The sequence below is a fragment of the Halictus rubicundus genome, chromosome 14 (genome assembly GCF_050948215.1).
Source record: "Halictus rubicundus isolate RS-2024b chromosome 14, iyHalRubi1_principal, whole genome shotgun sequence".
NCBI lineage: Eukaryota > Metazoa > Arthropoda > Insecta > Hymenoptera > Halictidae > Halictus > Halictus rubicundus.
In genome coordinates this window covers 12,159,091-12,171,410 of record NC_135162.1, presented here as the reverse complement: position 1 = coordinate 12,171,410, position 12,320 = coordinate 12,159,091, and the positions used below count along the sequence as shown (strand labels likewise).

Below are 12,320 nucleotides of genomic sequence, written 5' to 3'. Positions count from 1 at the left end.
AATATGCCGCCGGTGTTCTTAGAAACAAGTTGCTCGGATTGGTTAGTGTCGATTGGTGAGTACCGAATATATCGAAAGTATATACATAGGGCAGGCTTCGTAATTAATAATCATGCGACGAAGTGGAATAGGCGTACAGCGGATGATATCACTGTCAATAGTAAATATCTGAGGGGTGATGTGAAGATCTATTGATACGGGTGCCGCCTTGAACCGCACCGAACGCAGCACGCGCAGTTCGTATAGTAAGGGCTGTCACCTGTCACGGGGAGCGGGGAGCGGGGAGCGGGGAGCGAGAGAAAACGCGCGGCCAGGTAAAGGGGGCGTAGCCCTCGATGCTCGAAACTGCCTCGAGAATTGCTATTAATTCCGAAGCCTGGTGTAAATTGATATGTATATCATTAATCGGTATCGACATGGAATTCAAAATTGAGTTCACTCGAAGAGTGTAAGGTGGCGTTGCAGTCGGCGAACGCCATCTTGTGCACCACATGACCTCGTTGCCGTGTCCCGTGACCAGCTCACGTGAATTTTGACAAATTCAAACGTTTTTGGTAGAAAAAAAATGGATATATTGGAGCAGCACCTCGAACAGCAGGATGTCAGGTAGTGTTTATGTTAAATATCGACTGGCTGATAATGCGAACACCTATCCCTCCTGTTTCGGTCGAGGTCTCCTCAAGGTCATCACGTAGTGCACAGTGCGCACTTACAAGACTTAGGACAACGGTCGTGGAAGTAATAGGCATAGACGTAATCCTATAGACACGTTGCATATCCATTCTTCAACGTAGACTACGCTTCTTTTACAGCACTATTAACACGAAGGAGGAAGGGGACACAGGAATTGTTATCGAGGAGGCGGAAATCGTCGACTGCGAAGGTAAATATAGCTTGAGTTAATTTTCGATTTCAAATATCAGTTTTTCATCATTTCACATGGATGTTTTATCGGCGCGATTATAATCACCTTTCTAATATCAAGATTAAATCTTTCTAGGAGAAACTGTTGGAGAAGATGGAATGCGCTACCAAGAAGCTTTGGCATATAGAGTGGTACAGTTGAATAGTACCGCTGCTGGTAATGAAATAGACTTGCCAGTCGCTCAACCAGGAAATAATACTGTACAGGTCCTAACATCCCCGTTGAACGGCCAGTTTTATGTTATTGGGAATGCTAACGATGTTTTCACCAGTGCCCCGACTCCTAGATCATTGGTTCCCAGGACAACTACTTTACAAATAGAAACACCAAGGAATTGTACAACCGGATTAAAAAAAGTACGATTGTTATGCTTTCCGAATTTTTGGTCAAAATAGTATTTCGGACTTCTAGCTATGTAATTTACATGTATTCGCTCCATACGTTACAGAGAGACGATAGAAGAAGGGCAACCCATAACGAAGTGGAACGTCGGCGAAGAGATAAAATAAACAATTGGATTACAAAATTAGGAAAAATTATACCCGAATGCAATGCTACTACAAATGCAAATGGAACCGGTAGCAGCGGTGAAGGCAAAGCAAACTATGAAACTCAGGTAACGAATGAAACGTTATTTAAATTTCACGATTACCAACGAATGTTAATAAAACGTTCTCTATTTTTACTTTTCTTTGTATAGAGCAAAGGGGGAATTCTGGCAAAAGCTTGCGAATACATAGGAGAGTTACGAGCGGCTAATCAAGGATTAAGTCAGTGTCTGCGTGATAACGAAAAACTGCGACAAGAGATTACCGCGTTGAAGCAACTTGTGGCACAGTTGAAACGGGAGAACCTTCAACTCAGGTCTCAGATATCATCTACCACAGGAACTAATGTTGACGTTGTTCATTTGAGTCCCTAAAGAATTATTAGGTTGTAATGCAGTGCTTCTTTTTGTAAATATTAGGGTACATAAGCTGACGAAGTATTTACTCTTATGATTTCTCTTTTCTCAAAAGCCATAAAAAGTTTCGTCATATTGGATTCTTTATATTCTTCGAAATGTATAAAATGGTCCTAATAATGGTATAGTCGTAACTACATTTGCGATTATATCGACGTGTAAATATCTTCTTATCCCTATGAATTTTATAAAATGAATTCATGCCTATAGGATACTTCAATTTAGAAGAGAACCAAGTTTCGATTCACGAAATTGACTATACTTATCTCGATAAGTACGAGGACGAAATTTCAAATTGACGTGTCTTTAGTGCAATTTTACATTATAAGATTACAACAGTAATGTCGGAAGTTACGACTATTCTTTGTAGGACCTAGGATTTAAAACGATCTTGTTTGTGTATGTGCATATATAATACATTGGATTGAATTGTCTCGCTTACGTGAACGAGCCAAGGCTGTGAATGATGTGCATTGATTTGAAGCGTTTGATTTATGCGATTTTAGATTACTGAAGGCAGGGTTAATTTTAAAAAGATAAATGAACAACCAAATATAAGTTTCGTTGGGACATTAACGATAAAATTACAATACAGGATATGACGACTGAGAAATGACAAAGAACGTTAAATATTTTTTATTTTTAATACTATTTTCACGAGTATAAAGTAGGGACTTGATGAAATGAATTAGGGACTGAGAATGTAATATAGATTATTCGTACACCTATGGATGTGTATGTATAGTTAAATATGTATATATACACGTATGTGTACATATGCATATACATATGCATATAGCAATAAACATATTTTTTTCAATCTGAAATTCTGAACGCCACGAAATGAGGGCATCGGAATAATTGAAAAGTAAACGCAGGTTTGTAATATATCGTTGATGTATATAAGGCGAGGTTATTGTTATATAATAATAATATTATTATTAAAATGAAATTTAACGAAGTCCAGTGTTATCATTTTCTGCCTCGTACCTCTATGATTGCGAAAGAACAACCACTTTTTGTTGTACTTTTTAATACATAGTCTTTATTTGTTTTTACATATGTTACAATGGAAATGTTGAAGTTACTGGAACACTGTTTGCGATGCATCTTTCTTTATACTTTCTTTTCTTCAACGACAAAAGATCCTGCATCTTAACAGTTTAATATTTTGACACATTTCTTAAACTTTCAGACCATGGTTTGTAACGTTTAAACGTTTAAAGTAACATCTACTTTTTATATAACGTCTGCGTTTGCCGTTTTTAATATGTTTACATAATACGCTATTTATAATACAATATTTAATACTCTTCAATTGAAATTCCATTCTCTGTAAAAAGCTGCCATATCATCCCATGCAACAACAAAAATATTTAAGCACATCGTTAACTTTATATATGTATACTTTCGCGTACGGATGAATGGAAAGCTTCTTACGGTGCTCTTTTTAATCTCATTTTACATACATACAAAAGTTTCTCTGCTCTTCGTGCTTTTCATAAGTTACCCTCCATTAGCGTCAAAGAAAATGTAACCGGAAGCTTTATTATTCTTCTGGATAACTCGTTCTTTTCTGACAATTTCATACGAATTACTAGACTGCGGATTTTATGCAATTATACATATTATATAAGAACATCGATGTAATTGAACAGTATCATATCTCTAACATAACAAAACCCTTATAAACAGTTCATTCATATCTTTGTAAACTAATCGAAAAATATGGAAATTCACATAATCATCCGCAGTCTACTAAATAACCAGAATTTCCATTTCAATGTTCAGAAGTAATTCATTATAACACTTAAATTAATGCTCATGGGCTGGAAACACATTTAAGGACGTCCTACACATTATTGCAACAACTATCACGTACGATTTTACGTTAAATGTTAGTTAATACACATATGGTTATAGTAGATTTTATATTTGTAATTTTTTATATACAATTTTTTTCTCTCGTAAATATTGAAACTATTATAACAACTTAGCGTGCGATACGTGATTATGAATGCCTGTTTATATATATATATATATATTTATTTATATATATTTTTTTGTTTTTTTTCTCCCCAGCAGATCCAGGACATCCTTAAATGACCAGCACAAGACTCCTGAACGTTCACGTGGAGAAATTATGTTTGTATGATTGCATCTGATAATTAATCTTCTAGATTTCTAAACGCTTGTTGGATATCTTCGTGTAACTGATCAAAGTCAGCTCTAATCTTTGCTTCGCCATCTTTAACAGGATCCTGAAAAGTAAGAAAAGATATATGAAATTTAATTACTTGAATTTACGTTTTCAATAGTCTATGGATTTTTCAATAATAATCGTTTACCTTGAATTTCATGGAACTCAGCTGATACAGAATATTCCCCATACTGTCCCTAATAACATTCCATGTTATTTTATTGTCTGATTGCGCTGTAGACTCGACTGCATGCCTCGCCATATCATAGAATGCAATCATGTTTCGTAACATTCCCACAGTTTTATAAAATGGACAGAACCGATCGTATGGAGAGTAGCTGTAAGAAAGGGTTCGTCGTTAATATTAATGATTGTCTTTAAACGGCCGAGTGCTTGGGAAACAAGTTTGATACCTGTTTTGTTGCAGAAAGTCGTCTTTCAGAAGTTTTGCAACCTCCAGAGTAATTTTGTCTGTCTCCGCGAGAGACGCTTTACCAACTAACTGTACAATCTCGGACAAATCTTCTTCTTCTTGCAGGATCTCCTTCACTTTCGTTCGAAGAGGAACGAATTCGGGGAAGTTCTTGTCATAGAAGTCGTCCAAAGCTCTTAAGTACTTACTGTACGAAATGAGCCAGTTAATGGACGGGAAATGTTTGCGCTGAGCAAGCTTCTTATCAAGACCCCAGAACACCTGAAAAAGCGAATAACATTGCAATGGTTTCAAATCCACAATGATCGAAACTGTATGCTGTTTGCTTCTAGAAAAAGTACCACAGAGTATAGAGAAACATTATATCGATACCTGTACGATGCCAAGAGTTGCACTGGTAACGGGGTCGGAGAAGTCACCGCCGGGTGGTGATACAGCACCTACTATACTGACTGAACCTTCACGATCGGGATTGCCCAAGCATTTTACTCTGAAAAGAATATGCTCAACATTAATAACATAAAGGCATTACGAAGCAACCGGCTTTCTTAAAATTCTATTCACCTTCCTGCGCGTTCGTAGAAGCTAGCCAGACGAGCTCCAAGATAAGCCGGATATCCGGAATCTGCAGGCATTTCAGCCAATCGACCGGAGATTTCACGAAGCGCTTCGGCCCAACGAGATGTTGAATCCGCCATCATCGAAACATTGTAACCCATATCTCTGAAGTACTCTGATAGAGTGATACCTGACCAATGAGAAAATAATATGTAGCGCCTTCGTACAATGTGTTTCGAAAAACATGTTCGAGTAAATAATATTGTATTTTTATATGTTTCTATTACTAACTGTACACATACCGGTGTAAATGGATGCTTCACGTGCAGCTACAGGCATGTTGGAGGTATTAGCGACCAAAGCTGTACGCTTCATAATGGACTCGGTGACGCCATCGATTTCTACAGTTAGTTCAGGGAAGTCACGAAGTACTTCGGACATTTCGTTACCACGTTCTCCGCAACCAACGTAAATGATAACATCGGAGTTGGAATACTTGGACAAAGCTTGCGAGATTACAGTTTTACCGCAACCGAAGGCACCTGGGATTGCCGTAGTTCCACCTTGGACACATCTACAAGTTGAAGAGATACTACCGGTGAATCTGTTTACTTTCGAGTGGACATGGAAGCAAGAAGCCAAGTCCTTACGGGAAGAGGGAGTCCAAGACTCTTTGGCCAGTGAGCAAAGGATGGTTAGCTGGCAATTTTTCAGTAACAGGACGAGGTTGACGTACCGGCCATACCTGCATGCAGACGTGTTACCATTATACATATATTAGTCAAATCGTACAACCCATTATAATATTATATCTACATGGTTAAATAGGAATGAGTACCTGAAGCATAGTGTACTTCTGCATTTCGCCATCAAATTCTGCTTCCAATACAACATCCTAGAAAACACGCAAACACATTGATCCAGCTGTACTACATTAGATTATGTAGAGTGTAGGTTATTAGGCGACGTTATGGAAGAACATAGCTTACATTGACAGAGTAGTTTCCAGCAGGTGCAATATATGTGACGGTTCCTTTACTCTTCGGTGGTAAAATCATTCTATGCTTCACCAATGTATTTTCATAAACCACACCGTACAAATCTCCTCCTGTGATATGGCTTCCACTCTTTATATTTAGCGGATTGAATTCCCAAGTTGCGGATCTCGACAGACATGGCACATTGACACCCTTTGGGATGTAAATAGAGCTGGTAAGTTCGTTGATATCCTTTAGCGGACGCTGTATACCATCAAAAATGCTGCCAAGAATGCCAGGACCTAATTCCACGGACAATGGTTTGCCTGTACGGAGAACAGGATCGCCGACTGTCACGCCGCTGGTTTCTTCGTATACCTAATAAAACACGAACGAATAATGTACTAAGACTGTCTTCTAATTAATTTCTAACTAATTTCGTCTATATTTATGAAAAATGTACGATACCTGAATGGTGGCCATATCACCCTCCAATCGAATAATTTCTCCAACCAGTTCGTAATATCCTACTCTGACCAATTCGTACATAGCCGATCCTGACATCTTCTCGGCAGTAACGACTACAAGCGATCGAATAAATGAAACGTACGAAAGAACAAAGCTTGTAAATCGAATTAATTATTCGTGTACTAACCAGGACCAGACACTGCGTATACATAGCCAAATTTACCCTCCTTCTCCTCCTTGCTAATTTTTGGCAACCCACGGCTCGTCATTGTGAATCGTTATTCGATTAAAACCACTCGACAGCTGAAAGTATTTTGCATTATACGATACAAGCGAATTAGATTTGGTAGTGATATATAAAACGCATAATATTTATCGTATACATATACATATACATATATAAAATATTTAAAATCAATATTTCAGTAGCTTAAAATTATGGAAAAAGATTCAATTTCGATAACATTGAGTTTTTCGAAGCTACAAATAAATTCATATTTTATCGAACTTGTACCACTTCGATCTGACGTCTGATCGAAACCGATCAAATGCTTCGAGACACGGACAATTCTAAGGAAACAATGATAAAAAAGACGAGGATCGTGAACAGTTTACTCGAGTCGAATGTTTTAGCAAGTACTGTGAGGTGAAATGTGCTTTAAACTAAACTCGGGAAGACTCGGTGTCAGCTAGCGCATCCGTTCATCGTTAAATTCACGTGAGCAGTTCATTTAAAAAGTAGGCGTAGCCCTCTTTAAGCCCGCGCGAGACGTCTGCTCGCCTAACAGAACGTCGATTCAGTATCGAGATACTTGTCCATCGATCGTCCACGCGGAAAGGTTTAATTTGGCCGTTGCAAGGCTCTCTGAAAAATCCGATACACACGAGATTACAGACGAAGCGAAACATAAATTCTACCGCTGCTGATCGAGAAACGATGGCGCATTCAAACTGGCACGATCGATACCTGTACGCGCCAGTCTTTTTGTCGAAAATCTTTGGCACGCTCTACACAGAATGAAATTGTTTCGATACTGCCTACTCTATAGTAAATCGAGGTAACGCACAGTGAACGAGATAAGTGACGATTAAAGAACTTACCAGACGTGCAATGTATCGAAGTAAGCCCACTCTACAACAGCAAGTCAAGCTTCGGAGACGAGGCTGGCTGCTATCACAAGACAGGTCAGCTGACTGAACGATGTGCTGGTTTACAATTATCAGCCCGTTTCGAGGCTATGGGCGAATTTACAAGTGTACGGAATCGTGAGGAACTTCTCGAATTTCCCAACAGGAGGCGACAGTTCTTGTATATACGTATATAACTTCTGTGGAGACGTGCAGGTGGAGACCCAAATATGTATTTGTCTTCGTATTTACACAATGCGTATACGTTTTGCACTTATCCGTAACTCGCATATTTTTACTGTTTAACACGCAATACCCTTACGACAATGTCCCATTCTTATGAAAGAGCATAAAACGAAGAACGATAAATATTTTTGATATAGCTAAACTGAAAGTAAACCAATACAATATATATATATACTTCATCGCGGAGATTTTTATATACAATGTAGTTTTTTAATCAAAATGAACAGTGTAATTGATTTTACAAGTTTTGCAAGTTCTGTGTGAATACTTACTATTGCAAGGAAGTTATATTCGGAGAAACTAACGCGGCAATTATAAATTCCATATATAAGTCATATGTTCAACGGAACCACGGAGAACTGGTTAAAATTAGCAGGCACCAAGGCGCGGTTATACATTACTGCTATAATTACAATAAACTATATAGGTTTTTGAGGATCCTTGTCGAATAAGTAGATCCGCTTACTAACACGAATAAAAATAGGATTACAAGTACCACTGTGTCAAATGAAAGCTCCCTTAACGCAAGATACGTTAAAGTTTCTTTGATAATTCATTCGAAATTAATTCAATTTAGTTGCAGAGAATTTTACTGCAACAAAGTATGCGTTAAATTTGATATCTTTTGATATTTGTTCTTATACAGGGTGTTCGGTAACAACTGGGGGAAAACTAAAAACACGATTTTTCAGGACAATATACAAGACCAAAATCAAGAATACGAAATTGCGATTTTAGCTTTGTTTTTCAGTTATTAATGATTCAAAATCTTCCTGATACGCCAATAGTAGCGACGCATCGTGTGAAACGCAGAGACACGCGCCACTATTGGTTCATTTTGATTTTTAATAATTTAAGAACAAAGTCTCGATAACCATTTTCGAAATTTTCTGTCTGTTGCCGAACATCCTGTAGAAAATATAAATTCTATAATAATCTATATAGATACTTTAGGAACGAACATCAATGTCCATGTTAATAATTAATAGGAATGAAGCTATATGTTACTGTTTTCAAGGTTCGTTATTCGATATTCGTTCGATTACGAGTTTGCGTGAAATTGTGGAAAAGTAAAAACGCCATCTATGTTTTCACGAATCTATGTATGTATGGACACGGAATACCGTGTATTCTGTGGTATGGGTTTCTAAACACATTCGCATAAACCGTTACGTAATTTAACTTCCGTTCCGTTCACGAGACCGAGTGGGGGCTCTCCAGGGCTCTCGCACAAGTCAGAGGACTCCCACCTTTTTTGTGACAACGAAGTTAGAGTTAGAGTAGGGGAAGACCGTTTTCTGGCAGGGACAGGCAGGGAGCAGCGGTGAGATATCGGCCAACTTTTCTCGCGCATGCGCGGCGATTTCAGCCTCAGTAAAGTAAAATTCTGGATAAAATAGGGTACCTCGATCACCCTGCAAAATTTTTCGAAATTGATATGATTTGATTTTGAATTGGCGAACTCTACGCCTCTTTGTAGCTCCTTCTCCAATATTAGCTGTCATTCTATAATAAAATATTAACAATAACTTATCATAAACTCGTAGAACACTCGTCTCTTCTCGGAAGAGATTATTCCGGTACTTTTCCGCCAATATCACTGCCCCAATACCTTTTCCTCGTAATACAGATGTGTTACTGTTTTGGGCGCGCATGCGCGAGAAAAGTTGGCCAATATCTCACCACTGACTAGGGAGTCTACCGTAGACGTTTCAAGCTGTTTCGAACCTACTTATTGTCAGGACAGGTCAGACAAATAATTCATTCGAATGCATCGACTACAGATGCATACGCGGATTGCAAGTTTTGTGATTGACGGACTGTAAAGTATTACTATTCGTTTACAGAACAGCCGAACCTCTTGAACGTGTTGCCATTTCGACGTTGAGTTTGTATTGTAACTTGGGGATTGCGCGCGTAGTCCAAACAACAGAGCGAAAACACGCGATCGAAAACATTCGAGTTCGCATTGAATTTTTATTATTCATCCGAGCGAGGAACTGCGAACTATTCGTTGTTTAACATGGACCTCCAGAATTTGCAAGAATTCATGGAATTAATTGGACGATTGAAGGTGAGTGAGCGAGTCGTTGACGACAAGAGATGTCACGAGGCAGCACTGTGACAAATATAAACTCGTATAGATTCGGTAAACGCGTGCAAACGACATATGTATACCTATGTACATACATATTTAGGAGTGTTCATTTTTGGCAATCCTGACCAGCTGTGATCGGGCTGATTTCCTACTGTTGACGGTGCTATCGTTGCTGCATCATCGTATACATTTCTTATGTAATAATTTTCTCAGTTTATAATAACTGTAACTGTAAAAAATTGCTGGTTCGCGGTTTTCACTAAAAACACCAAAGCTGCACTTTTAGAATTTCCGTATAATTTTATAGTTTTGCGTAAATTTATCGCATGTTTACGGTTCAAGCATATGAAGAGGGCAGGATGGGTCATCAGAAACATACCTGATCCAGAGACAATCGCAGGACACATGTATCGAATGGCCATGTTATCCTTCTTGGTGGACAATGACGAACAATTGGACAAAGTCAAGTATGAAATGGTATTATATTGTTTGAGCCTGGTCGCTTAGACTAAGACTAGTCGTGTTTCGAATTCTATTAATTATGCAAATTTCTTTGTACGCGTAGAATCATGCAGATGGCTTTAATCCATGATTTGGCAGAGTGCATTGTAGGAGATATAACACCTTACTGCGGTGTTTCACCGGATGAGAAACACAGGCGAGAAGATGCAGCCATGGAAAAGATTTGTAAACTCCTGGGAAATAAGGGACCAACGATACTGGAGATGTTTAGGGTAAGATCCATTTAAAAGTTCAATCATTCCGCTGTGACAAGTTATGTTCAGTTCGTATTATTATTATTCTATTATTGTATGCAGTGTAAGAGAGTAAAGTCTTAGGAGGATTAACAATTATTTAATAGAGCTTAGAGCATACGTTGTACATACTTTTCGGACACGGTTCGTCGAAAGACTGCCTTCTCTGCGTTCGGCGTCGACCACGTGACCTCCGCTGATCGTGTTTTGTTCATCGCCGCGTTGACCGTTAATCTTACGATTCGTGGGGGCCAACGGACACTCGCACGCACACACAGCATTCTTACCGTAGGCGAACCTCACGCACACAAGCATACCTCACGCCTCACGCCCCTTCTACAATAGTAGCAAAGTTTCTAGTGCTATAACATGTTTATGTAAAATATGAAAAGAGCGGATAATTCGTTTTGTCCTGTTGTGCTAAAACATTGACGAATTTTAACTCTTACCCGCATTTATTAGAGCTTTTTCTTCCAGTTAATAGCTGCTATCTATCTTTTAATTTTAAGTGTTGGCCCCCATTTTGAATGACCTTGTTCTAAAATAATGTGCTGCGTTCATATAGGAATATGAAAAACAAGAATCTCCCGAAGCAAAGTATGTGAAGGACTTGGACAGACTAGATTTAATAATGCAAGCGTTTGAGTATGAGAAGAGAGACAACGTTCCCGGCGTATTAGAGGAGTTCTTCGAGTCGACCAATGGAAAAATCAGACATCCTTTCATTAACAAAATGGCATCTGAAATCACAGCGAAACGGGAAGCTCTATGTCGCAGTTCATCTAATTCGAAATGAGAACGGGAGGTTTTTAGAAAGCTAATCATTGAAATATGTTTATTCCGTTAAATTTTATTCAGATATTACAGAGTCATAGACCTTTAAGGTTTACTGTACAGAAGAATTGATATCGGTCTTATTATTTTTTTTTTTTTAATTATTATCATTATTATCTGATATATAGGAATGATAAAGACCTATAATAGCAATGTATCATTCTTCACAGACAATGATGAGTCTTCTGTAGAGATACGTACTTTTCCCGCAAGTGGCAAAAGTTATTGTCACATGTCACATCAGTGTCACATGTTTTCTTAGTATAGTGTTATATATTTATTTAAAAGATGATTTAATTTTCACAATTAAAGATAAAAACATTTATTTAATTAATAATAATATGTTTTATCGATGAAACGAAACGATATTGCTTATATTCAATTCTAAGTTAATTTATCATTAAGTACTTATCATAAATAATAAAATTTTATTAAGTAAGGGAAACTTATTCCTTATTGTGTAACTAAATTTTTGTTCGTGTTGCTTTGTAGCGCAATAAAAAGCAAGAATATTTGGAATAATGTCAATGTTTAATTATTTTCTTTAGCATGTACTAATCACGATCACAATGTTTACTTAAAGCACCGAAATTGAGAGTTATAATTCTGTTGATAATTTGTTTGTGATTATATATACACGGTTCGCAAGCCGATTATTATAACGTGAACAAAAACAAAAAAACAAAAGAAAAAGCTAATCGAACTTATTGTATAATTAAACTTAAAACAGACGA

General features: G+C 37.7%; 3 protein-coding genes across 4 annotated transcripts; 2 read left to right on the top strand and 1 right to left on the bottom strand.

Moving 5' to 3' along the window:
• The first annotated feature begins 330 nt into the window (after positions 1-330).
• On the top strand, positions 331-3,232 carry LOC143360981 (upstream stimulatory factor 1). 2 transcript variants are annotated; one of them, XM_076800207.1, is made up of 6 exons: positions 331-606; positions 673-738; positions 813-883; positions 1,001-1,281; positions 1,374-1,541; positions 1,626-3,232. In XM_076800207.1, the coding sequence occupies exons 1-6, from the start codon at positions 566-568 to the stop codon at positions 1,845-1,847; spliced, it is 849 nt and encodes a 282-aa protein (XP_076656322.1). In that variant the 5' UTR covers positions 331-565; the 3' UTR covers positions 1,848-3,232. The 2 variants fall into 2 exon arrangements, with proteins under 2 accessions (XP_076656322.1, XP_076656323.1); XM_076800208.1 differs by lacking the exon at positions 673-738 and having other exon boundaries at positions 336-606.
• On the bottom strand, positions 3,126-7,840 carry LOC143360979 (V-type proton ATPase catalytic subunit A). The gene is made up of 12 exons (XM_076800206.1): positions 7,627-7,840; positions 6,713-6,828; positions 6,526-6,638; positions 6,070-6,435; positions 5,919-5,975; positions 5,731-5,825; positions 5,383-5,654; positions 5,087-5,270; positions 4,895-5,012; positions 4,503-4,783; positions 4,238-4,427; positions 3,126-4,150 (listed from the first exon to the last, which is right to left on the bottom strand). The coding sequence occupies exons 2-12, from the start codon at positions 6,792-6,794 to the stop codon at positions 4,058-4,060; spliced, it is 1,851 nt and encodes a 616-aa protein (XP_076656321.1). The 5' UTR covers positions 6,795-6,828; positions 7,627-7,840; the 3' UTR covers positions 3,126-4,057.
• A 1,668-nt stretch (positions 7,841-9,508) lies between these two features.
• Positions 9,509-12,106, top strand: LOC143360800 (5'-deoxynucleotidase HDDC2). The gene is made up of 5 exons (XM_076799930.1): positions 9,509-9,646; positions 9,747-9,973; positions 10,340-10,464; positions 10,563-10,731; positions 11,318-12,106. The coding sequence occupies exons 2-5, from the start codon at positions 9,923-9,925 to the stop codon at positions 11,546-11,548; spliced, it is 576 nt and encodes a 191-aa protein (XP_076656045.1). The 5' UTR covers positions 9,509-9,646; positions 9,747-9,922; the 3' UTR covers positions 11,549-12,106.
• Positions 12,107-12,320: the final 214 nt, after the last annotated feature.